Source organism: Stenella coeruleoalba (assembly GCF_951394435.1).
Source record: "Stenella coeruleoalba genome assembly, chromosome: 5".
Lineage (NCBI taxonomy): Eukaryota > Metazoa > Chordata > Mammalia > Artiodactyla > Delphinidae > Stenella > Stenella coeruleoalba.
In genome coordinates, this window is record NC_137150.1 from 18,706,277 (window position 1) to 18,733,672 (window position 27,396).

The window sequence follows — 27,396 nt, forward strand, 5'->3', positions numbered from 1 at the left end:
AAGACCCCAGGTTTTGATGCTTGTAAGTGTCACCAAAATAGCAAGAAACATCAAAATTTATTCATTTTTGTTTCATTTGAAAAAAATCTAAACAAATTAGCCAACTTTTTTTAAATTGAAGTATAGTTGATTTACAATGTTGTGTTAGTTTCAGGTGTACAGTAAAGTGATTCAGTTATATATATATTCTTTTCCATTTAGGTTATTACAAAATATTGATTTTCAGTTCCCTGTGCTATACAGTACGACCCTGTTATTTACCTATTTTATATATAGTAGTGTGTATATGTTAATTCCAAACTCCTAATTGATCCCTCCCTGCCTTTCTCTTTTGGTAATGTAAGTTTGTTTTCTACGTCTGTGAGTCTGTTTCTGTTTTGTAAATAAGTTCATTTTTATCATTTTTTTAGATTAGACATTTAAGTGATATCATATGATATTTGTGTTTCTCTGACTGACTTCACTTAGTATGATCATCTCTAGGTCCATCCATGTTGCTGCAAATGAATAAGCTACCTTCTTTTTTTTTTTTTTTTTTTTTGCGGTATGCGGGCCTCTCCCGTTGCGGAGCACAGGCTCCGGACGCGCAGGCTCAGCGGCCATGGCTCACGGGCCCAGCCGCTCCGAGGCACGTGGGATCTGCCCGGACCGGGGCACGAACCCGTGTCCCCTGCATCGGCAGGCGGACTCTCAACCACTGCGACACCAAGGAAGCCCTTTTTTAAAATTAATTAATTAATTAATTTTGGGCTGTGTTGGGTCTTCGTTATGTGCGAGGACTTTCTCTAGTTGTGGCGAGCGGGGGCCACTCTTCATCGCGGTACGCGAGCCTCTCACTATCGCGGCCTCTCCCGTTGCGGAGCACAGGCTCCAGACGCGCAGGCTCAGTAGCTGTGGCTCACAGTTGCTCCGCGGCATGTGGTATCTTCCCAGACCAGGGCTTGAACCCGTGTGCCCTGCATTGGCAGGCAGATTCTCAACCACTGCGCCACCAGGGAAGCCCTAAGCTACCTTCTTGAATGTAGAAAACACGGGGACAGTGTAGGCAAAAAGTGTCATGAAACTTCACCCCTTTCACCGCCTCACTGAGAGGTTGGACCTACCACTGCAGGTTACAGTGATTGAAAACGCCACCTATATTTATTTTGCTCAAAAAAAAAATTCCTGAATGATGCTGCTCTTAGCAGTTTTCCCCTTTCAGTTGAGTTTTATATCTCCTTGAAGAGGTTTGGGAAGAAAGCCTGCCAATTGGAAGGGAAAAAAGAGTAAAAATGTGGAAAACATAAAATTTATCTAAATGCAGCTCTGTAGCACAGAGGCAGTAGCTAAAAGCAAGTGTTACTTTTCTTGAACTGAAGCCCAATTGCAGATGCTAGAATGGCTGTCAACTGCTTTTCTCCCCCTTGTTGCTCAGCAACGGACTCACATTCTTTAGCGGGAGGGGAGTGCTAGTTCTTACCCGCTTTCTATTTTTCTTCTCCTCCCCCACCTTCTCTGTGCCTCTCTGTCTCTGTTTCTCTTTTAATACCTCATCAACTTCCCCAGCTGTGATTGGACCTGTAAAAGTTAATCTCTGAGTTGTGTGCTGGCCCAGGACAGCTAGTAGAAGACCAGAGACCGTGGTCAGCGTTGTGGCCACTTTGAACCAAGCAGGGGGCGACATGCTCGGGGTGGGACACCTAGCAGGCTGCGTTTGTTTAGAAAGTGATGCCTTGCTCTGCCCAGAGCCCATGGGGGAATTCTTGGACTCGACCGGGCTTAATTCTTTAAAATATTTATTTTCTTTTAATTTTGGATTCAGATTCTTAAGATTCTGAGTATCTTCTTTTTTCTTCCAAGGGACACTAACAAGATTACAGAAAATTTCAGGAGTGCTTGGCTTTGGTGCCAAGCAGACCTGGGTCTAAATTCCTACACTATTTATGAGCTGTGGAGCTTCAGGCAAGTCTCATATCTTAAACGTTTTGAACCTCATTCATAATATGGGGATAATAATTTCTCTTTGTTGTATTAAATGAGATAATGATGCAAGGAAAATTCTTGAGATTCTGTAGGAGACCAAGAGCTGGGTGGTAGCTAGTACTAATAGCTTCAGTAGGGTACTCTCGGTTGTATTCTTGACTTTGTGCTGTGATTTTTGCGTTATTTGTGCTACTCTAACATGCTGCTGAGAAGCAGATGATGCAAGGCATCTATTGGGAGAATTTGCCTTTATAGTGGGCTTTTTCTAGTCCACTATAGATCAGGTAGGGACCATCACTCTCTACCTAAGATGGACCAACACCCACCTGAAGGCATGCACTCTCTTGAATACAGATGCTGATTATTTTTAGTTAAACAGGTACAGAAAAATCTGTATCTATAATAACTTGCTAAAGGGGGCGGGAGCTTAATTCTTTAGGAAAAATAATCACTCACTTTCCAGAAAGGTTTGTAACAAAATTAGTTTTCAAACGGAGCTCTCTCTGCATTTCAAATGTGATTAAAATAAACCAAATGAAAAAGGATTTTAGCAGGAGCTTTCAGTGGCACAAAGTACAGTACAGTTGTGTCCAGGGTTGCTTTAATTCCAAGCATCTTTCTCAGGGCAGTCTACAATTGTTCCCATCACTTACTATTGTATCTTTTAAACTTAGCTTCAGAATACTTATGCTGATGTTCATGAGTACATCTTCAAATGCTATTTTAGTTTTTCTGTCTCCTTCCTAGTGGATCCTTGAGGCATGGAGAATTTTAGGAAGTGGCATGGATAGTAGTCATTGTTCTCAGCATGCAACAGAGGGAAGGTCATTGAGTGTTTTTGGTCCTTTGTTTCCTCATCAGCAAAATGCTAATATTGCTGTTGCTTACCTAACAGAGCTATTGTGAAATCCAATAATAATAGCAAACTTTTTTTTCTTTCTCCAATCCGTGAATCCCCCCCAAACACCTTTCCTGCCATTTATGCCTCCAGACATATAGCAAACATTTATAAACAATTACGATGTGCTGGGCACTATGCTAAGAGCTTTAGGTGTCCTAGTAACTTTAATTTCAAGATAATGGGGTGGGTCCTTTAGTCCTGATAATAATAATGGTAGCTAATGCTTACTGATGGCTTTCTACCTGTCAGGCTTTGTTTTAAGGTCTTTTTGTGTCATAGGTATTGGTGGGAAACTGAGGTGCAGAGTGATTAAGTCATTTGCCCAAGTTTATACAAGTAATAATTGTAGGAGCTAGAAATGGAATACAGCCTGACTCCAGACCTCTTTTTTCTGTAACATTAAAAAATGTTGGGGCTTCCCTGGTGGCACAGTGGTTAAGAATCCGCCTGCCAATGCAAGGGACATGGGTTCGAGCCCTGGTCTGGGAAGATCCCACATGCCGTGGAGCAACTAAGCCCATGCGCCACAACTACTGAGCCTGAGCTCTAGAGCCCGCGAGCCACAACTACGGAGCCCATGAGCCACAACTACTGAAGCCTGTGCGCCTAGAGCCCATGCTCTGCAACAAGAGAAGCCACCACAATGAGAAGCCCGCGCACTGCAACAGAGACCCAACACAGCCAAAAATAAAATAAAATAAATAAAAAATAAAATTAAAAAAATGTTATTGCCATGGACAATATATGAATGAATGGGTGTGGCTGGATTTAGCCAGTAGGTTGTAGTTTCTATTCTCACAATGATATCAGTCTGCGGCTTTCTTTTCTTATGTCTCTGTCATGATTATGTAAGAGGGATATATTGCCTCATGAAACTGATTGGAAAATATTTCCTCTTCCTCATTTTTCTGAAGAATGTTGTTCATTAGATAATGTCTTCTTTAAAGTTTGAATAAGTTCAGAAATGAATTATCTGGGACTAGAATGTTCTTTATGAGAAAGTTTTATAATTAGAAATTTAATTACTTTAATAAATAAAAAGATTAGCAAAAAAAAAAATTGGGGGGTGGGTGGATGGAATTCCCTGGCGGTCCAGTGGTTAGAACTCTGCACTATCACTGCCGTGGCCGGGGTTCAATCCCTGGTCAGGGAACTAAGATACCACAAACTTTGCAGTGCAGCCCCCCAAAATTTAATTAAACATTCTTTTTCCAGTTTCATAGAGATATATTATAACTGACATATAACATTGTATAAGTTTAACATAATGATTTCATATATGTATATATTTCAAAATGATTAGATAACATCCATCACCCCACATAGTTACAGATTTTTTTCTCGTGATGAGAACTTTTAAGATCTACTCTCTTAGCAACTTTCAGATATACAATACGGTTATTGTTAACTATAGTCCTGCTGTACATTACATCACCAGAACTTAATTATCTTATAACTGGAAGTTATACTTTTTGACCCCCTTCCCCCCTTCCCCCCTCCCCCTCCCCCCAACCTGTTAGCTACTATTTGCGATATCTCCATTGTACAGATAAAGAAACCGAGAAATAGAGGCTGGGTAACTCCTCCAAGGTCACACAGCTAGTAAGTGGCAGATGTGGACCTCAAACCGTGTTTGTTTTTTAGGACTCCACCGCCCACACCCTTGCGTGTTGTGCAATATGGTCTCCGGAGTCCGAGGCTAGGGGATTAGGTGCTGCTCTGAGGGCTTTTGGCCCTCTGCTGTCCTTACAGCAGAGAAAAAGCACATCCGGGGCCCCGCCAAAGGCCCACTGTAGCAGAGCTGTTGCCTTGTGGATTAAAAGCTACAGTTTCTTGCTCCCTGAGGTCAGAGGGCCACAGAGAAGTGGGCTCTCCTTTTCTAAGTTAATCGGTGCACAGACTCGGCGGCAGGTTACAGAGGGGTTTTGCCGGGAGAGCTGTGGTGCCAGGGCTTGCTTGGGGTCCAGCAAGGGCTTTAGAAGTGCCAGAGCTGATTCCCCAATGGAGAATGGCCCAGAAGAAAAAGATGAATTCCTGGAGGCCGTTGTGTTATCAGGGGCAGCGTATGAGAGAGCAGGACGGCAATATGATGGCTTGTCTTTGGAAGATGGCCAGACAACATTTAAGTTTCAGAGCAGACTGAAGTATTTCTCTTAGAACCTTTATCATCCCTTCTCCTAATTGTTGTTATAACTGGAGTTGAGAGGGAAGTGTGTCGTCTGACTTTATTTACAAAGAGTCAGAATTCTAGGTACACTGAACTAATGGTGTCTGTCTCTCCAAGCGCTACCAATTTATGGAGAGCTTTGAAAATTAATTGGGGAAGACTGCTACTGAAATTTATTTTGGTAACTTGAGACCAAAAAAAACTTGGGAAGGATTTTATTGGTAAATATATACATACATATATATATATATATATATATTCCTTACCTAGATTTAAGAATGGTTAACATTTGCCATATTTGTTTCATATTTTTTAATGAAAGTTTAATATTTTCAAGCAAATAATAGATATGGTATTTTAACCCTAAATACTTGAATAGTTATTTCTAAAAATTAAAGACATTTTCCTACATAACGAAATTCCCATTTACAGACCTAACAAAATTAACAATGATTTTTAAAAAAAATTTTGAATATTTTCAAACCCAAAGAGGTACTGAAGAAGAGCGTATTCTTCCTTGGTTTGGATTCAGCAATTTTTAACGTTTCACTACGTCTCTCTGTGTGTATTCTTTTCTTCTTTCACGAAACTATTTGAAAGCAAGTTACAGGCAACATGCGATTTCACCGCTGCATACTTCAGCACGCAGCTCCTAAGAACATCCTTTTACACAATAACAAATACCATGATTACCTAAAAAAATTAACCTTAGTTAAATAATGTAACTTAATATACAGGCCTTATTCTCCCAGTTGTAAAATATCTTTAGCAGCCGTGTGTGTGCGTGTATGTGTTCACATATCGCATTTAGTTTTATGCCTCTGTTTTGATTCAGAAATGTGCCCCTCTCTTACCATTTTGTTTCTTTTTCCAAACATTAACTTTAAAAAAAAAAAACATTTTAGATCAATATTCCACATGCGTTTCTTATGATTAAATTAGGTCAAACATTTTGACAAAAATACAACATATGTCATTCTGTGAATTTCTTATTGCATGACATCAAGATACAAACAGTACTTTCTTAATATCACTTAATATCCAGTGCATATTCAGACTTTCCCAATTGTCTCAGATTTTTTTTAACATCGATTTGTCAAAGCATATATTGTGCATCATTTTTTAAAAATTTATTTAATTAATTTATTTTATTTTTGGCTGCGTTGGGTCTTTGTTGCTGTGCGTGGGCTTTCTCTAGTTGCGGCGAGCGGGGTCTACTCTTCGTTGCAGTACGTGGGCTTATTGCGGTGGCTTCTCTTATTGCAGAGCACGGGCTCTAGGCGTGCAGGGTTCAGTAGTTGTGGCATGTGGGCTCAGTAATTGTGGCGCACGGGCTTAGTTCCTCCACGGCATGTGGGATCTTCCCAGACCAGGGCTCAAACCTGTGTCCCCTGCATTGTCAGGCAGATTCTTAACCACTGCACCACCAGGGAATCCCTGTGCCTCATTTTTTAAAACAAAGTAGAAAAAGAGACCAGTCTTAATTCTGTTCCTTGTAAACACTTTAGGGTAATGCTTGTGTTTCTGCTAGATGGCAACTACATCCTTTTTCTTTTATAGAAATTACTTTTAATACTGAAATAATTAAAAAATTGAAATAACTTCTCTTAATTACTTTAAAAATGAACTATAATTTTTGTAGAAAAGTAGACAAATCTTAAGTATGTTGCTTGATGAATTTTCACAAATTGGACACACCCACCTAAGCAGCTTTCAAGAAACAGGACCTTCCCAGCTCCAATAGATAGATTGGAGGGACCTACCCCATCTACCCCTTCTAGACCCCCACATTCTCCAGGGTTTCCACTATGTCTGGTGTCATGGGATCATTTGCCTGCTCAAAATTACTTCTATTTCCCTAAAAAAGGGAGCACAAATTAGAGAAGCAATAAAAGATATGTATATTGTAGTTAGGAATTATGAAAACCCACCATCAATCAAAGACATTTTAGATGATATACTGTATATATTTTCACACAAAATAATTCCCACAACAATGTGTTACATAATGGTTTCATTCAGTGGCTCCCCCTGCTTCCCCGAGAAAAGGGATTTAATCCAAAACGCTAAAGGTTAAGTTATCAATAGAACTCAAAGGGCATTTTGTTTCCATTTGTGTAAGTCGCTTAATGTTTTTTAAGCCCGCGCATATGTTAACAATGGAGGCCGTCAGTTACAGGGGAGCTTAGCAAGGCATTCCTGGAGTTCTCCTCAGGGGTGAGCATCCCGAAGCGAATTCAGGAAAAGAGCAACTCTTTTCACTGGAGGAAAGTATTTTAATTAGTAACTCTCAAAGGATGATAAACAGTCAAATAATTCTGAAATCACTTGGCTTTGGGACAAGTCATTACAATGAGCATGCAGTTAAAAAAAGAAAGAAAACAAGGCTGGGGGCATGTATAATCAATTAAATGCAAGTAATTACATTATGAGGTTTTCATGACAATTTTATGGTACATTAACAATGTGGAAAGGCATGCATCCTGCATTCTAGTAGGAAAGCTGATAGCACAGTGTATGTGCGAGTATCTTGACCCAAGGTTCGTTTTCACGGACTTCTAGGCTGTTGGGCTCTGCAGCTGCTAACAGGTATCCTTCTAATGGGCTGAACTGGGTAGAGAGGTGTCCAGTGAAGCCTTCTTAGATGACCCACATCCATCAGGTCAGGTGGGTCCTATATTTGCATCTGGGTAGTATTGCTGTAGGTACCTGAGTGTGACTGATCTGTGTGCCTGGATTTTTTTCTGGGGGGCGGGGGGGGAAGAATCTACCTTCTCTGGTGTGGTTTTCAATGTGGCATGCCCTAGTGACATTAGTTCTGAAGTGACTTGCTAAAGTTAGAAAGTGAGATTGAACAGCTGGGTTGATGGCCTAGTGCTGGGTTCCCACCAGTTGTTTCAAGGGGATGGAGAGGAGCCACCCAGAGTGCTTTGCAGCAGCTGTGACCCCAGCCAAGGGAAGCTACATTTTGAAAGCACACTAAGAATAGACAGATACTTACAGGCTCCCGATGTTAAAGTAAGGAAGAAGGTTAAAAGCTTCTGGGTGCTACCATTGTAAAGCAATTATACTCCAATAAAGATGTTTAAAAAAAAAAAAAAGCTTCTGGGTACAAACAGTTCAGTTCACTTTTTTAAACACACACACACACACACACACACACACATGCTTATATATGCCTCTCTCTATCTCTCTCTCTCTAATCTACATGAACTCTGCTTTGAATAAACTCTGTCATTAGGATGCTTTGGAATCATGGCTTCATAGCATCACGCCCACATTTGCCCACCGACTCTGCATGGGAACTGCCTAGAGTTTTTTAGTTCTGGTCAGTTGGTAGCCAACAAGAAAAATATTACTACAGCAATAAAAATATTGCTATAATATCTGAAGTATATTGTGTGTTCAGACTATGCTGCTGGACTTAATCTGAAGCTATGCTTGGCATAAGTACCACAAATGGTATATTCTAATTCCTAAAATGTATTCTACAGCATATTAATAAAGTGAGAAAAAGATTACACCTAAAATAAATTAGAGAAATGTTAGGTAAGCTAATTTAAACACAGAGCCTTTTATAATAATGCATATATATTGTATAAATTTTAGGGGGGAAATATAACATTCAGTGTTTCCCAAACTAACTTGATAACAAAACCTTTTTGGATGCAATCTTGGGGGATTATCTTCTAGGGCTAATATCCCATAGAACGTACTTGAGGGTACCCTGCCCATAACTGCCTCTCCTCACAACCAGTGTGACTGAGCCCCAAAGCTTTTGTCACCTGAGAAGTTGATTTTAGGTTGAAATGTCAGATGAGGTCCACCCACGCAGTGATGCTGTTGGCAGACTCAGAAGTGTCTTTCCCCCTAATTACCTCACAGTGACTTAGTATTAATTACCGCCCCGCTCCCCCCCATGCCCGCACCTTAGGGCACACTTTCATTTTCATCTTTTTGTCAAAATAGTTGTTATCAGGATTACGGCAATTTTCCAGACCAAAGCTCGATTGCCGGGCTTATCTTAACCTCTTTTTGTAGGAACATGTTGACAAAAATTTGTTCAAGGAAAATTTTGGAGCAAAATAAGAAAATACAGATAGTTTATCTAGATAGTCATGTAAAGTCGTGTTTCTGTCATTTTCCTCCTGATTTCATTTCCGTGCAATAATAGACGTTCCTTTTCTCACGTTAGACAACACATGATAACATGTGTACATATTCCTGCACTTTGTATTAAAATCATATTTATTATGTGTCTGACTATGCAAACTATGAACCTTTTCTCAAAAAGTCATTTAAAATGAATGCAAATCCTCATAGTTCTGGGCTGTTTCTTCTAATATTTTCATTTCAGAGCACATTACAAAAATGTACTTTGTGTAAATGTTAAAAATGTAAAAGATTATGAAGAGCTAAAAGGGAGTAGCTTAGGAAAATGAGAATTATCTCCAATATTTCTTTTTCTCCCCATAAAATGATTAAGTAGGAAAGATTCATCTACATGTTGAATTTCACTTAAGTAATTATAGTTATAGTCAATTATAAAAGCCAGTAACCTAAAGTATTATAGAATGAACACATTTATGGAACATCAACCCTATTTGAATATTTTCCCTAGTACTCGACATTAATGAAGACCAAAGACAAATCAGGCTGAAGCTGTTCTTGTCAGAGTTTCTGAAGGAACAAACTTTACGGGACGCGGGACCTTTAACAGCCCCAGCTCTGGTTTGGAGCCCTGCTTAAGGCAGGCATGCTCGGTTGCTACCTTTGCGTCTCCAAATCCATCTTCAGAGTCCTTTTACCTCTTCCTTTTAAGTGATAGCAGGGAGTCTGGCTTTGTGTTTGGTTTACATTTCTGAAGTGGTACTTGTATTTCTTCCTCTCCTTCCTCCCTAGCACCAGCTACAGGATCACATGGAGCTAATTTGTTTTACTGTCACGGGAGTCCCTTTTCTTGACAGGATGGGCCTGATTAACACCAGGCCAGTTAGGGCTTCCCTAGTGGCCCAGCGGTTGAGAGTCCGCCTGCCGATGCAGGGGACGCGGGTTCGTGCCCCAGTCCGGGAAGATCCCACGTGCCGCGGAGCGGCTGGGCCCGTGAGCCATGGCCGCTGAGCCTGCGCGTCCGGAGCCTGTGCTCCGCAACGGTAGAGGCCGCAACGGTGAGAGGCCCGCGTACCCCAAAAAAAGAAAAAAAAAAAAAAGAAAAAAAAACAGGCCAGGTAAAAGGTCAACCTTGCAGGCAAGTATACACACTCCATGTCTCAAGGGCTTCAGGAGGGATGAGGAGGGATGGTGGTGTGTTACAGAAGCAAGATGGGGGCGGGGTGGGGTATCTATCTTGTGGGGTCCTTTCCTCCGAAGGACTGAGCTTGTAGGGGGCTGTTGTTCCAGGACTGAGTCAGGCTATCAGCAGCACCAGTCCATACCCTCTTTTTCTTCCTTCCTAAGGGTCCAGGTTATTTGCGTCAGCCTCTTTGGGTTCACAAGGCAGCAACATGTCATGGGAAAAAGCCCCAGATGCGACTCTGAGAGCAAGATTGGGCTCTCTGCTGGGTCACATAGAACCTCAGGAAATTTTTTAAGCCATTTAACTTTTCCCAACTCAGTTTCTGGATCTTAAAATTGGAAGTTAGTAAATCTGCTGTGTGAGGATCAAATTAAGATAATTTTTTTTTTTTTTCTTTTTTGCGGTACGCGGGCCTCTCACTGTTGTGGCCTCTCCCGTTGCGGAGCACAGGCTCCGGACGCGCAGGCTCAGCGGCCATGGCTCACGGGCCCAGCCGCTCCGCGGCATGTGGGATCTTCCCGGAGCGGGGCATGAACCCGCGTCCCCTGCATCGGCAGGCGGACTCTCAACCACTGCGCCACCAGGGAAGCCCAAATTAAGATAATTTTTGAAGCTATAAAATGCTATATATACATGCCAACTGTTGCTCTCAGACATTATTATTGCCATCATTATTGTGAATATTATGATGTATGACTAATAATGAATCATTATTATCATGATTGTCATTATTAATAAATATTAGTACCACTTCATTCATTCGTTTGTTCACTTATTCATTCATTTGACAAACATTTATGTATTGGGAGTTCCCTAGTGGTCTACTGGTTAGGATTCGGCGCTTTCACTGCTGTAGCCCAGGTTCAATCCCTGGCTGGGGAGCTGAGATCCCACAAGCCACGTAGCACGGCCAAAGAACAACAACAACAAAAAGCATTTATTTATTAAGTGTCTGCTATATGCCCAAGGCGGTGCACTTTCAGGAGCCATGGTGGGTGGCCCTCGGTGGTGGTTCAGTTGACCACTTTGCTGAATCAAACAAGAATGAACTGATAGTGATTTCATTTGTTTTAGAGGATGTCGCAGCATCCTCTAGATTTCATGTCCTCCCAGGGACCAGTAAAGAACACATTTTCCTGGCTGAGTTTTTTGAGCACTTGATACGTAAGGATATATAAGATATGCGTAAGATTCATTTGATACAGACAGTGAGAAGCAAAATGATTTGTTAAAGAAAACTCATTAAATGCTTTCCTTCCTTCCTTCCTTTTCTTAGTCGTTTATTCCATGAGTAGTTTTTGATTATCTGCTGTGGGTCTTGCATACTCAATACAATATTGGAACTACTGAGAACTTGAAAACTTATTTAAAGTCTCCTTCAATTTCAACACCCTTTAAAAAACAGTCTCATGGGAAGGAAAAATCTAAACGCATCCTGTAAAGAAAATATTCCATACCATTTCCTCTGACCATTATTCCGATCTTTATCCTGCTTCATTCTTTACACAGAGTTCCTCTGCAAGTCAGTGGGAACTGCGTAGCAGGGCTGCAGGCAGGATGTGCCTCAGAGCGGGAGGAGAAAGAGCCCTGTGGTTGGTCATCAGACTAAATTTAAACCCTTATTTGGAGCGACTATATAATTAACGTGGGGTTAAAAAATGAAAAATACAGCTGCAAGGGTAGGTTTATTCCTTTAATAAGAAAAGAAAAAAGTCAGGAGGGATGAGAAGAAAACAAACACAGTGACATGAGGCATGCATTCTCTTTCATAAGAAGAATCAAAGATAGTTTCAACCTAATCTTTTGAGAGACAGTAAATGCCTCTCCCTTCTGGATTAGGCAGATGACAGGAGTAACAGCACCGCAGCTGGGAGTCTCCAGAGCTGACAGGTGCTGGATATAAGATGCCCCAGATTGTCCCGTGAAGTGTAGACAGTGCTCGGGATGACAGGCCCCGCTTGATCTGTCCGAGGACAGAGCTGCTCCGTCTGTTGACGCCTCGTTCAGCGTCCCCCCACCTTGCTCAAACAGCTGCCAGAGGCAGCCGTGAAATATTGCTTAATTATAGAATTTCCCTTGATCCTCTTTATCCCTTCCTTCTACTGCTCCCCCCACCCCCCGGCCCCCTTGTGCCCCTCCGTGGTTCACAGCACCTTTAGGCTAAGCACTCAGAGGGGTATTATGGTGGTGCCTTTTCCAGCTCAAAGTTGAGGGACTCACAGATGTTCAACCCTACACTCTAGCTGTGGAATTATTCTCGGAGGCTGTAATTAGCAGTTTTAGGTTCAAAAGTGGAATGCAACATGATTTTTTAAGCAGGAAGTGAGTTTACTTGGAGTGGGGGAGGATAGCTTTTCTTATTCTTTCTCTCCTTTTTTCTGATTGAGAAATAATGCTTATTGTACAAAATGGAGGAAGTATCAACAAATCTAAAGATATGAATGAAACCTACTTCCCCTTATTCATATGTATGTATATTAACCAAAATAGGATCATGTTCACTTAGCAATATATTGTGAACATCTTTCCAGTTTAACAAATATAGATCTGTGTCATTTATAATGTCTGTTCAGTCTTCCATGGTCTAGCTGAACCATAATTTATTTAACCATTTGACACATTTAAGATATAAACAAAACTGCAGTGGACATCCCTGCACATACATTTTGCATACTTGTTGTATTGGTTTGGAATTATGTTTATGATTAACAGGGATGTGAAATGAGATTATTTATTTATCTCTAATGTTAAGGTAAGGTGATCAAGGGCTGATGTGATGGCTGCACAGGTACTTGTCTTTTTCTACTTTGTTTTTCTTAATGAGTGGCTTTCATTCCTCATGATTTAAGAGGGCTGCTGGAGCTCTGGCCATCACGTCCACATTCCAAGCTGGAAGAAAGAAGGGTGGAAAGCAGAAAAGCTTGTGTATCCCTTCCATTTAAAGAACTTCCCCAGAATTTCACACAGCACTCTGTTTAGTGTCTAGAACTTAGTCTCTTGGCCACACTTAGCACCCACAAGAGAGGGAGAGCAGATATTCAGAAGCAGCTGGCCATCTCTGCCGTATCTCTCTAACTGTGTCCTTGGTATAAGCTTCGTGGAAGTGGAGTTCCTGGTTCAAAGCTTTTTAAAGGTTTTGTAATGTGCTGACAAACTACTCTCCAGAAAGAGGTTACCGAGTTAAGTTCAGTAATATGCAAGAGTGACCCTCAGTGAGGCTGTGGGTTCTTGGGTGAGCATTTTTAAAGCTATTTTCCTGAAGCTGTGTTCTTTCTTTTGTTTAAATCACACACATTCTTCAGAGGGTTGATGTGGCGGGTGTTGATATATTTACAGTTTTTTCTTCAAAATTGATGTCTGTACAAGTAGAGCATTCCTTCCAGTTATTAGACGGACATTTGGCTGAGAATTCAAACGCTGTTCACACATGTTTCCTCCACTTCTAAGAAAACTTATTTGGAGATTGAATTAATAAACGAACCCAAGTAAGGTGGCTCCCTCCCAGTCTGAAAAATTTCCCTGCCAGTTAAGTAAAAAGGCACAGTGAAGAAGCTGTTCAGCCCACGTCTGTTCAGATATATAGATGTTTGATTTCTGTCACACTGTGGCATGGCCATCAGTAGCTCCAAAAATAAAGGAATCTTCTGCTTGGGGTTTCCTCCTCTTGGGTGGGGTCTGTTTTCTCCTTCTGTGAAAGGCTATTAAGGGTCATCATTATTGCCAAATTTTTATTGCTTTTGTTTAGATATTAGCAAACTTGGTGTCACTCTGTTTCTTAATTTGGTTATTCAGATATCTTAGCCTTTTTTCCCCCATCTTTCTTTGAAAAAAATATGATAGTTGGTGAATCAGTAGGTGACAGTACCTTGTATATTCTTACAAGTTTCCTATAAGTTTAAAGTCTTATCAAAATAAAAATTACATACACAGAAATAGATGTTTTTTAAGATGAGAATTAATACCAGCCACTTTAGTGAAGAACAGTGGGGTTTAGATGGGGAAATAAGTCATAAAAAATGGAAACAGATCCATATTTCTGTTCTTTGTTAAATACAAAAGATTAAAACCGTAGTATATTTTTGATTAACATTAACATTAACTCTCTTTGAAGTTTGCATTAACATGCTTTGTATAAAACTATAGTACTTTTTAGGCTAAATTTGTTTTTCCATTTTGTTGAGTCATAGAAACTTCAAGTCTTCTTGCGTTTCTGTACCTAATCTGTACCCCTACCTTTTGGGGTGAGCTATGGGGGTGAACTCTTGTCACCCTGTAAGTGATTGAAAAACTAAATTAGTGTAAAACTTCTTGAACATTTCTGTTAGGAAGGATGGAAAGCCATTAGATGCTCTTTTTCTAGTATTCAGTCTTTTGCTTTTCACTTGAAGCTGAAATCCTTTCTACTTTATACATGAGGCTGAAAGTCTTGTGCTGACATGGGATGCTCATCACTGCTAAAAGTGCCCAATGAGGGCACTAGAGGAATCTCAGCTTTGGCCTTTTCTTACGCGGGATCTGAGAGTTGTTATTATTAGAATGCAAGATGGGAGGAGGGGTGGTGGTGAAGGAGCCACTGAGGCTGGTGGTTTGCTAGTTCTTTTGTGTTTTGAGAATGTTTTTGTCTCTAGATCAATTATTAACTAGCTACTCTATGTGAAATCAAATAAATCTGTAGGTTTTTCAGTGAATGGATGTCCACTCTTATTTTCCCCCATTTTCTTGGGTTCATTGTACCCTAGGGTGTTTGCAGATTTTTTTTGCATTTGAATTCCTCAGCTCTTTGTAAAAAGTTGGGATACATTTTCATGAGAGAAAGAAGAAGAATTAATATTTATAGAGTGTCATGTGTGTCTGGCACTCACGAGTGGGTGTTTTACTTTTGTTATTGGATGAAATATTCAAAACAACCTCATGAAAGGATGTTCTTATGCCTGTTTTACAGTGGAGGAAACTGAGGCTTGGAGATGCTAAGTAAAGTTTCAGTGGTCTCTTAACTGGTTAATTGCAGAGGCAAAGTTCAAAGCTACTGCAGTACTGCCTCATTTGGGTGATGCTTTCAACCAGAGATGCCAAGAAATACATGTAAAGAGACATTGTGGGCTGAGTTTACAGGAAACATAAGCAGTGTTGCCCGGCGATTATCTGCAAGGCCTCCAATGTCCCTCTCCCCTCCCTGCCTGGGAAGCCTAACTCAACTCCCCTTCTTTTGTCTTCCATCCTCCAAATCGTTTCTTGCGAAATGAGATGCGGGCTGTGAAAAGCACCTCCAGCCTTTCTCCAGACTGGGGTTGGGGTTCGTGCCAGTCTTTTCTCTAGTTCCATGTGTCTTGTCTTTCAAACATGTGCAGAAAGTGACTGACACCCAGAGCCCAGGGTGGCTCATCCCTTTCCCAGAATTAAAAAAAAAAACCAACAAAAAGGGATTGACTCTCCCCACATGAATAGAGGAGAAACTAGACTAACCCAAAAGAATTTTTGGTTTTTAGGAGGTTTTGCCCTGTTTCTTTGGGCAAGTGACATTTAGTTCATTTGGCCCCATTAGAAGAAGCTGTGTGTCAATGTCCCATTTAAGAACAACTGGAAAAACAACACGTTGAAACATGTGTTGGGCACAGAAAGCCTGGAAAAACAACTTTCAAAGTATTTGAGCACTTAAAGTAGCTCGGTGGTTTAAAAAAAATTCTTTAAAATACTGATCGCGAGATTAAAGCTGCTTCCCAGATGTCAGATGCAGCTGATATGGGGAGCGTATCTAACATGCAGCTATCAAGACAGAATGTCAGGCTCTGGACCATTTATAATAACAATAATAATAGGGGCTGTGCTCTGTTAACCTCCACACCACCCTTTATTTCGTTGCCACTAGCCACCTGATTGCCAGCTCCTAGGGCCCACGCTAGATCATCTTCTGTTCCGTCCATCCCAGAGGAAAGGACACTGCAGGCATTCAGGACCATATGCCTATTTAAGTGGCATGAATTCAACTCTCCATACCTACCAAATCCCAACGTAGGTATCTGGGGACAGCATCACTTCATCTGGAGCTGGGCTGTAGAAACAGTACCGTGTCCTAACTCTGGAAGGATCCATCTGTGTTGGGCTTATTGAAAGACCTTGTAATATACACAAAGCTTAGCAGACTGTACATTATGGGCCATTTAAAGGATATCCAGTGGTCATTTTCACCACACTCCGCATTTGCCAAAACTGATTTTGGAACTGAATCCTCGTGGAAGATGCAGTGCCAGTGTAAATGCATCTTGTTGAACGAACTGAATGAACGGATGAGTGCCTTTCACTTCCTTTGATAATTCTAGAATTTTCTATTCACTAGGAACCTCATCTTTTCTTCACCTCTCCTCATTCCCATCCCGTATTTTTGTTTGTGAAAAAGGAAAAAGTGGGAAAAGAGGTACCAAGTACATATTTTATACTTGATACCTGGAAATAATAAAATAACAAAGAGTGGTAAAATAAACTCTTACACTGTTGTTTGGTTTCAACACAAGAAACAACGTGATTTATAAATCTTTTAATATCATTATTGATCCTGATATGAAAAGCGAAAAAATAGGCTAAGCGTTGATAATACAATTGCAATACAGCCAAAGTTCTTTAATCGGGTGCTTGGCCAAAGGCAAACAAGCAAACAGAAACGCAGTCCTTTTTTCTTCTTGCTTTTTTTGGGAATAGGAAAAATGAGGTGAAGCAAGAGCTGGCCCAGTTTGCAGAGACCAAGTCAGCTTTGCCCCGGTCGGGTGGCGTTGGAGACCTCCGCGGGGATGACGGGGTGCCTCACACAATAGCTCAACCTACGAGGCGAGGTCAGTGAGTCACACTTTGGGGCTGTGTCCATGAGTCACCCGCTTCCCAAAGAGGCTTTCTCCAAAAGTGGTGTATTCATAGTGTCCCCTACTTTCCTGCCCCAGGGACAAAACGCTGGTAAATAAACCCCTGCAGGAAGGAACTACGTATATTACAGCCTCACGTGGGCTCACTCTGCACTTCGGGGCTGACAGCAGCTCTGCCTGACTCAGCTTCTCAGGTTCAGGAATGAACTTGCAGAAAAGCTGGTGCTGCTCTGTGGATAGGATTCACGTAGATAGATGCCCACAGCTGGCCGCGGCGGAAGTGCCCGCCGACCTTTCACGCTGCTGCGGCTCCTACTGCTGCTAATTTAAACACGTAGAGACTTCTTGGCACTGCTGGGATGGAAGTCGAGGATTAGAGCCTGGTAGTTAAAAATACAATCCCTGCCATTCATTCGGAATTCCAGAGAACGCTGAAATTTTTTGAATTGGCAAGTGAATGGTAGAGACCAGAAGCGTGCACCAAAATAATGCTTCTGGTCTGGTATCATCTTTTATTAGAGGATCCTAAAAAATTCCCTACTTATATATGAGTTATTAGTCCTGTGTCACAGACTGCAGCTATGTCTGATGAGCTGCCGAAGTGAAAATCTGACCGGAACCTTTTAACTATAAATTACTTGTGGTTTCGAAGGATGAACTTTCTCAGCCAACACACTTTTGTTGTGTGAACAGTCACCTTTATTGTACGACATGAGAGAGTCAGTTTTTATAGCTTTTGGACTTAATCTGTGAATGATATGAATGTTTTGCTAATGGATGTGTCCGCTAGGTACATTTGCAGCCTGACTTTTTACCTCTTTGTATCTTCTCTTCTTAGGAATCGGGCTAGCAAGAGGTGGTGATGTTTAAGATTTGGGCAGAACAGAGTAAGAATTGTAACCAATTGTAGTGCCGTGAAAGCTGCTTTGGGACAAAGAATCATCAATTGGGGTGACAATAGGAAGGATGGCAACTTGGGAGGGAGACTGGTGGCTTTAGAAAGAAAAGAAAACATTAGCTGCGGATCTGTTCAGTCAGGTGGAGAGCCAGCACTTTATTTCCAATTGTCAGTATATTCAGAAGACAAATTCCCGTGAACCAGCTGGGCTGATAGGGTTAAACAGAGGGGAACAATTTACTGATGGCTACTAATCAGATCGGGTTGCCAGTTTAAAGTGGGCTTTGAGCTACCACTGCCGTGGGGCTCGCACTGTGATCAGCTCCCACTTCTCTCTGGGTTTGGTGACAGCAGAGGAACTAAGAAAGAGTGTGCCTCTGGGCCTGGGAGAATTAGTAAGTGTGTATTCCAGCTGTCTTTGTTCTTGTGGTTAAGACCCACCTCTGGTGTCAGTCGGAAGAGCTAAGTATCACTGGCAAAAAACAAAGTGCAACAAAAGGCGCCACTCAGAGGAATGCAAGGTATGAGTAAGATGTGATGTGTCATTTCCTAGGTCTTGAAATTTAAATCAGAACACACTGCCTACATGTTTAATGTGATTGAAACACAGGCAGCATTTATCCCTGAAATACAATATAAAAGTAAACCAGCTTTTAGTGTTTGTATTTTAATTCTAATTGCGGAAGATTTTCAAAACTTTAATGTGAGTCTTGGGCAACTCTTCTTGCCATCTGGTATAGACTTAAACATTGGCATAATATTTGTTGTCTGCTGACAGTGGTTCCAGTTTACTTGGCAAGCCCTGTCTGGGAAATTATCAACCTCATGCAAATCTGTGTCAGTTTTCATTTTTAACACTGATGAGTTTAATTGAACTGGTTCACAACGAGCAAGCTGCAAAGCTATTTCAGTTAGCAGTTTTTAAGCACATGATCTTCAGTGTATATATACTTTTGTTAGAACATTAAGAGGGTGGTGAATTGGCCTGGTAAGTCAAAAAAAATTTTAATGTCTGATTTTTAAAAGTAAGATGATTTACTTTTGCCCTTGATTGGTCTTGTGAATATTATGGGGGGTTGCAGGAGTATTGTTTTTCAAGTGCCTGCAATGTGCAGGACACCTTGCTCCACCCCTAAGGTCCTATCTATCATCGAAAGAGCTTATGTTCCATTGGAAGAGAAATATTAACACCCCCCAAACAAGAAAGAATGAGGGGAGAGGTTAAAGAGAAACAGGGATTGGCCAGGGGATGAAGCCAAGCAGCGCTGAGTGTGAACTGAGTTTTGAGCCAGTCAGCCTTGGTTTTATGACCCCAGGTCGCCTTTAAATTCCCATCTCTTTGGTGTGGTTCTCTTTAACCACCTAGCTGGGCCTGGGTGGTAGAAAAGAAGACGCTGCTTCTAAGTCCTGCCCTAATAGCTCTGTTGAGTGTAGGGAGCCCTAAGTAATTTCTGACACTAACTAATGTGAAACTCTAATATATTAGGAGAGGCGAAGGAGGAAAAAGGCCAAACACTTATATTTGGAAATGAAATCTTTGCCCATAGAAATGAGCAAGCAGCTTATTATGTTGCTACGAACTCTAAATTCTTTCAAAATTAAGCACTTATAATCATTCCTATTTTTATATCTCTGTATGCTTCCAGCAATACAAAATGGATTGCATAGGCCTTCTCTATTTCAGAAAGTCTTTGTTGTGTGGCTTCCTTCCATAAAGTTAGTGTAATAGGTCATGAACTGGAGGGTAAATTCGTCCAAAAACACCAGGCCTTTTCCTGGGCTATAAGAAGTCGGTGGATTCTATTTTTACAGATAAGATTTTATCTTTGCCTTTCATGGTTCTGCTGCCAGTCAGGATTTTATATTTACAAAATGCTTTTCATTTATATGCCTACCAAGTGCACGTGCACAATAGATACACAATCCACACTTGTTGAATAAACTTGAACCAAAGGTTGCCAGCCTTGGGCTGGAGGCTGGAGCTGTCTTCTGGGGATTTATTTGCTGAGGAAGTGAGCAGGGGAAGCCCAGTGAACTGGTCATGACATTGGCAGGTGACTTTGGTGGTTACAGGTTTCCCAGAGCAGACCTTTTTCACCCTGGCAAGGAGGAACCGGAGCACTTGTTCTTTTTTACCTGTCTCACGGATACGGGTGCTGAGACTAGGATGGGTTAAATGGCTTGTCCACGTAGGTCACACAGGGTCAGAGCTACATGAAAACTCAGGTATGTGTGACTCCAAGCCTGTGGTCTTTCCAGAGGCCATAGTGCCTCATGCTGTCTCCCAGTAGGCTGTCAATGGCCAGGGGAGACTAAGGATCCGGGGGTGACTCGGATCCCAGCTGTCCTTGGGATGAGTCTGGAGGTGGGTTAAAGAAGGGATTGTCAGATAGGGAGGGTGGGGAAGGGATGGAGGGCAAGAGGAAAACCTGAGAGACTGGAGAAGCCTGGAGGCCATTGCCCTCATCAAGGTGAAAGGTCATGCAGGGGGCTGGAAGGGAGGAAATAGGAGCTAAATTAACAATCCCCTGGAGGCCGATGGGAGGGGCCAGGCCGATAGGAGAGGGTGGTAATGCTGCCCCTCCCCACTGATTTCCATGACATTCTAACCCCCAACATAGAATTTTCCTAATACATAAAATGACTTTCTCAACTTGTGTCTTTATTGAAGAACACATTAATTCCAGAAGGAAAAATTATTTAACACAGCACAGTTTTCCATAAGCTACCATTTCCAGCCAAATATCTTCTCAGAGAAATGCTGACCTTTGTTGCCCCTGGGCAAAATGCAGGTCCTCAGAGCTGAGGCTCTTTGCCGACCTGGACATCACAGACCCTGATGTGGTTGGAGGTTTGTCCTTTATGAGACTGTGAAGAAAGGCAGCATGGGAAGTAGTGGTCAAAGGGGCCCCCAAAGGAAGAGGGGGCCTGATTATCTTTCTTTCAGGTACCATTTCCGCTGCACACCACCCCAGGCCTCCATGTGAAACCCTTGCAGACATTTTTTTTTTTTTTTTTTTTTTTTTTGCGGTACGCGGGCCTCTCACTGTTGTGGCCTCTCCCGTTGTGGAGCACAGGCTTCGGACGTGCAGGCTGAGCGGCCATGGCTCACGGGCCCAGCCACTCCGCGGCATGTGGGATCCTCCCAGACTGGGGCACGAACCCGTGCCCCCTGCATCGGCAGGCGGACCCTCAACCACTGCGCCACCGGGGAAGCCCTATCGATTTTTTTTTTCTTTTTTCCCTTAGACATTTTCTTGAAGTGGACTCTTTAAGGGAGTGACATCAGGGAGGGGTGGGAGTAGTAGGGAAGTGGGGATTAGTCTAGCTAAACTGTGGGTCCTGGCAAAGAGTAAGGCTGCACTGAGAAATACAGGAAAGGAAGTGACTCAGTAGCTCAGAGAAGGAGCAGAGATGAGACAGCAGTATGGAATAGCGGGTGGTTTATCCTACGTTTGGGAATGGGGTGAGGGGAGCTAAGTGATGTGAACAATAAGAGAATTTAGTTTTCAAATCAAACCATGAGCAGTGGATTAAGTTCTTGTGAGCAGTGCCCTTGCTGTTGGCATTCAGACCAGGAGCCGCCCTGGACATCACATAAACTGAGGTTTAGAGCAAAGCTGCCGTGGGGTCGACGGATGTGCAGAGGCTGGGAGTTGGAGTGCTTTTCTTCTCAGAGTTGTTTCAGAGCAATGAGAACTGCTCACGTATGAAAGGCTCCCTCTTGTACTCAAGTCTTTGGGGAATACAGTGAGTGACACTTTTAATTAACAAACCCGCTGGGAACAAAACTCCTTTAAAAGCGTTGGCTGGGTGTGGAGTTTGAAGGGTGGGCTGCGGAGACTCCCACGGTCCTGGGGGAGTTCTGGGGCTTGAAGCCGCGGCTGAGTTGTGCATCTTTGGGGTCGGATCTATCGGAATGAGGGCCAGAGTGTTCCCCCGGAAAGCCCTCACCTCGGTCCCAGGGGATGGAGGCTGGCCAGCCGTGGTGGCAGTCCTCAGGCAAGCTGAGTTCCTCTACCACTTTGGGTGCGGGCCTTTCTGATCTCCCCAGATTTGGGAATCCCAGCCCACTTGTTCAGAATGGGAGGGGAGGGTGGGGGACTGGCATTTGGGAATGCATCATTCGGGTTCCTGTATAGTTCCGACCACTGACAGATAGCTGAGTGTCTGTACACAGCAGCGTCCTTAAATGTCTTCCACTGTACGGTGTACGTCACTGCGTCTCACCGGGGCTGCATGCATGCTGCTTCTACCACAGTATCGATATCCATGGTGCCAGAGGTTCTAAGAAAGGCTCACGAAAGAGAGAAGGATACTTCCCCTCCTGGTACCACAGTGGAAAGTATTTCTGTAGGACGTGCCTACCTTGGGAAAACATGTTTTAGTAGTAAGAGTCCTGAAGGAATAGTTAGTCAAAGGGTTTCTTCACTCATTACTTTGCTAAAGGGAGCTTAATTTTGAAATCCTCATCAATTGTTTCCTCACTTGGAAGGCCTGTGACAGACCCCCTGAGGCTGGCTATGAGTCTTCACAGGACCAAAAGTTGACAAAGGATTTTATGCAAGCTTTGAACAGAATTACAATTATTAAACTTGAAGGTGTAACTAAGACCGTTGTTTCTTCCTTTAGGCTTAGGTAATTGACTTTCATCTCTGTAGTTCAGCCCCCTACCCACCCCCCGCCCCGTTTGTGTTTTTCTTAACAAAATCGTCTTGGTTTTTAATTTTTATTCCTCCCAGTTTATTTTTGATTATTTTTTAAAGACCACTGATGGCTCCTATAGTATGAAACTCAACAGTTAAACTTAATTCTGCCTCCTTTATGGAAGCTGACTTTTTTTTTTTTTTAATCATACTCATTTTAAAGGCCTTCTTGGGAAAACATCCAAGTTTTCACTCAAGGCAATGAATGAGCTCCCCATGGCAATGACTTCCAGTCTGGGATGAAGAAATCTGAAGAAGAATTTTAGCCGTGGCAGTATTCAGATGTGAGGAAACAGAAGCAAACTAAAAGATAAATACAACTCCAGTGCAGGAGATAGCACTGATTTAGGATTTAGCCTAATGATACTAATAGTGGTTTCCTAAGCTGAGGATTCAAAGGAAGCCATTGTTATTCAAAAGCAAGGTGTGTTTGAAAGGAGCAAGCTCTCTCCTTTTCACGTGGATCCAGAAAGGTCTATAGTGTGTGGGGTTGACATTGCCCTTTGGTTTGGGAGAGACAACCTAGTTACAAGGCTTGGAACAAAGGGCTGACGTTCAGCTTCTGCTATCAAAGTTCGTTGTCCTTGATAAATACAGAAAGATCTCTGATACAGTTCATAAAACAAGAATTGTGGCACCAAATGAATATGCTTATCTTTAAAAGAAAAATGAACTCTCAAAAAAGAGTTTATGGAGTGGCACAGGGTCTTTAAGGCACCAGAAGTGACTTAAGATGTGGTCTGGAGGGAGGCAGGCAAAGCTAGATGTCCCACCCATCTTTTTTTTTTTTTTTTTTTTCTTTTTGATTACACCGCGAGGCATGTGGGATCTTAGTTCCCCGACCAGGGATCGAACCCATGCCCCCTGTGGTGGAAGCGCAGAGTCGTAACCACTGGACCACCAGGGGAGTCCCCCATCCATCTTTCTACAGACACATCGGAAACTCTGGGTAGAAGCTGATGTCATGCTCGTTTCTCTGAGATTAAGTTGTAATAACACACCCTGGAAGTTGTATATGACCAAAAGTCCAATCGCGTCTCCTCCCTCAGAAACCTTTATGCCTCCGCATCTGGGTTTCTCCATAATCTGGCCTTATTTCCTGCTGCCCTGTCCTCCAGCTACACAGTTGGTATCTTGCATGGTAGAACATAAACTTCTTGAGGGTTTATGCATTACCTATGTGGACCTCACAGTGTCTTACCCTTTGTAAGAGCTCGGCAATGTGATGTTTATGAGTTTGGTTTCAAGGGCCCTGTCTTTGGCTGAGGACAGGTGGAGGCATCCTCATTATGTCAATTATATGAGCTGGGAGAGTGTGGGAGGGCAGACGGGCAGGAGCGCAAGGTCCGGCTTTGGGAGAGGAGTTTGCACTGTGGTATCGCAGTGCTTGAATGGCAGTGAGCACAGGGCATTGGAGAACATAGGCTCCTTGGACCGTGGGGAGGAACGCTGGGGCTTGTCCATCCCTGGTAAGGCAGAAGATCCTTAAGAGGGTGTTTGCACCTAGGGGCAGCTGGTCAGCTAAGTCATGGACTTATGTTCAGAGAGTCCCCTGCAAAATCCCCAACGTGGCCCAACTTGGATGGAGGGTAAGTGGGCAAGCCTGACCTTGGCTGAAAACAAACAATGTGTCAACCTCGTATAAGCAGGTCCTAGGGCAAGAAGAGCCAGCATCGTTTAACTGTTGTGTTGTTACTGGTGATGATGACATTGATAACGCTAACAATGAAAGAGATAATTGTTTTCCTTCTTTTAGTCACATAGAAAAAATCACCACATGGCAAGACCCTAGGAAGGCGATGAATCAGCCCCTGAATCATATGAACCTCCACCCAGCTGCCACTTCCACACCAGCGCCCCAGAGGTCCATGGCCGTGTCTCAGCCGAATCTCGGTAAGCTTTGACCGGAGCTGGATAAACAAGCATTCGACCGAGGGCCTCGAGAGCTCAGAAGCAGCTCTGGTTGCCTCAGTGCCTACTCACACGCCCAGATAGTATCTTCTCCTCCCTCTTGGCTGCATTACCCTTTCACTGCCCTTGCCTTCTTTTCTTGGCCTCTTGGCTACACAGTTCATGACACTGCTACCAGGGTTTACACTACAGCTCCAGCATCCCCTCCAGTTGTATTTAGTGAAGTTCTTTGAAAACTCACTTAGGCGTCCTGTCTTCATCCAGACCAAGGCAAGAAGGGCCCCTTTCTGTGAATTTGGTCCCTGAAGACTGCCAGAGTGTACAGTTCTGGCCTCAAATCTCTTTGCTCAGCCCCGCCCCCCAACAATGTGTGATTAACACCAGACTAGGTGTTTTCTTGCCTTATCTCATTCAATCCTCACAAAAACCCTACAAGAAGTGACAGTATTCCCATTTTATAGATGCAGAAACTTTCCCAAGTCCGAGCTTGTGGGCTAGTAGAGCCAGAGTTGGAACTGAGGTTGGGGAATGCATTCAACCCTTACATAATCTGCGGGTGGCTTCTCCCCACACCTGCCCTAGGATAGGACGGCTCACATTTCACTTCATTTTGAATAAGTGTGATTTTAAACTTGAGATTCGTTTCTGCTAATTGCCTTTACTTCAGAAGAAATACAATTCTGCCCACTGGAGAGAATCAGATGTGAATGAATTCACTCCTGCAGCAGAACCAGTCAGCTTTTGTTAGTCATCCTCTCCCACCCCCAAAGGCTAAAAATAAGAGGGCCAATTTTGAAGTTTTTAAAAAGATGGTGCTGTTTTCAGGTAATGTTTCCATTTAAGATCAGATATCCAGATACTGCTTTATACACAGAACAGAATTTTAGAGAATGAAAAGAATCTCCTGTTGGATTTTCAGGAATGAACAGGATAAAAATGGAAGCAGTTTCCTGGACACCCTTCCTTTATAACTGTGGCTTAGCCATGGTGAGTATGGACTCGAGGAGACCTGAGTCAGTATATTCAAGTAAATATATTGTCCCTTCTTCCAGGAAGTCTGGATCTACCATTTTAAAGCTTGCAGATGTAAAATATATACAAAAAGCAAACGACTCAGAACAACCTCTGTTGTGTTTCGTATCTAAAGGGTAGATCAAGGAAAATGGTGCCACTGCTTCTACGAGCAGTGAGTCACTTGTCCCCAGTACATAAGAGGTCAAGTAGAAAGCAGATGCGAGTGTAGCAAGGAAACCACAAATCAGGTAGCATTAGACTAGTTTCTTTAGCCATTTAATTTTTATTAATTTATTTAATTTTTAGGTAGCATTAGACTAGGGTTTCTTTAGCCATTTAATTTTTATTAAAAGTTCTAAAAGCTGATTATTAAATTATTAATGTTAACTTTATAATCTATTATAATTGGAAAGGATCTTTCATGGACCTGGTTAAAAAAATTCAAACACGTTTTTCAAAGGGGTGTTCAAAAAGTAAGTCTTCCTCTGATACCCATGCCTCAGTCCCTTGTATGTTGCCTGGAGTCAATCAGTGTTTCCAGTTATGTGTATGTTTCTTCACATAAATTGCTAGCACGTTATACCCACTGTTCTGCACCTTGCCTTTTTTTGTTTTTTGCTCATAATATATTTATTTATTTATTAACATCTTTATTGGAGTATAGTTGCTTTACAATGTTGTGTTAGTTTCTGCTGTATAACAAAGTGAATCAGTTATATGTATACATATATCCCCATATGCCCTCCCTCTTGTGTCTCCCTCCCATCCTGCACCTTGCTTTTTTTCTACCTCTATATCCGTATACGCAAAGCGGCCTCATTTTTTTTTTTTAATTGCCGAGTAGTCCAACATGTTGATATGCTATAATTATTTAACTAGCCTCCATCTGATGGGTATTTGGGTTTAGTGTGTTGTTAGTGCACCCAGTATTGGAGTGAAGATCCTTGTTTGTGCTGTTTCATGTACTTTCCTTAATTTTACAAAATTGCACAACGATTAGGAAGTGGACTAAATTAGAAGGACTTCGAATGCTAAAAGCTTAATACTGAAGGCACATGTGAGTCTACCCTCCCCCCAACCCCCCACGCACTAAAAGCCCAATTGCTGGTAAAGTTTATCTAAAGAAATTGTAATCTGAATGTCTGAAACAAGTTTACCTGTGGCTGAATAAAATACCTTTTTCCAGATTTCTAATAAATCGGGGCAGTAAATTTCTCAAGACACACATTCTGGGGTTTTTCCAATAATATTTGAATATTTGCCCATTACAGAATGCGTTGCTAGCCTCTCGAGAATCACAGATGTGTCCCAAGTTTGGAAATATAACGGGGAATGCAAAGTAAGCTCCAAAGACTGGGGGTAATTTAGAGAGTCACAATATGGTCCTAATAATAAATGATTTACTCAGAGTATTTTATTTAAAGCTATAGCTCTGCCTGTAGTTTATACTCTTTATTATCAACCTTTAAAAATAGAAAGAGCAGATCTTTCTACTTTTTTTTTTTGAGGTTTAGTATGTGGTATTTTATTTTCATTATTTTAGAAATAATAGGTGTACATCTGTGTTTACATATATTATACCTACATCATACATTAGCATATATATGTAAACATATAAAGTCAATATTTGGAATATGATCCAAAACTTCTATGTCGGTTTTACATCAACTGCATTTTTTTTTCTTTTTAC

The 27,396-nt window shown here is 42.1% G+C and overlaps 1 protein-coding gene across 1 annotated transcript in view; it reads left to right on the forward strand.

The window, feature by feature from the left end:
- WWTR1 (WW domain containing transcription regulator 1) overlaps positions 1-27,396 on the forward strand; it is a gene marked incomplete at its 5' end in the record, with an annotated part of 131,974 nt that overhangs the window by 54,534 nt on the left and 50,044 nt on the right. The window contains 1 exon segment of the mRNA XM_079922615.1: positions 24,538-24,674. Within this exon segment, the coding sequence (XP_079778741.1) occupies positions 24,538-24,674 (137 nt within the window).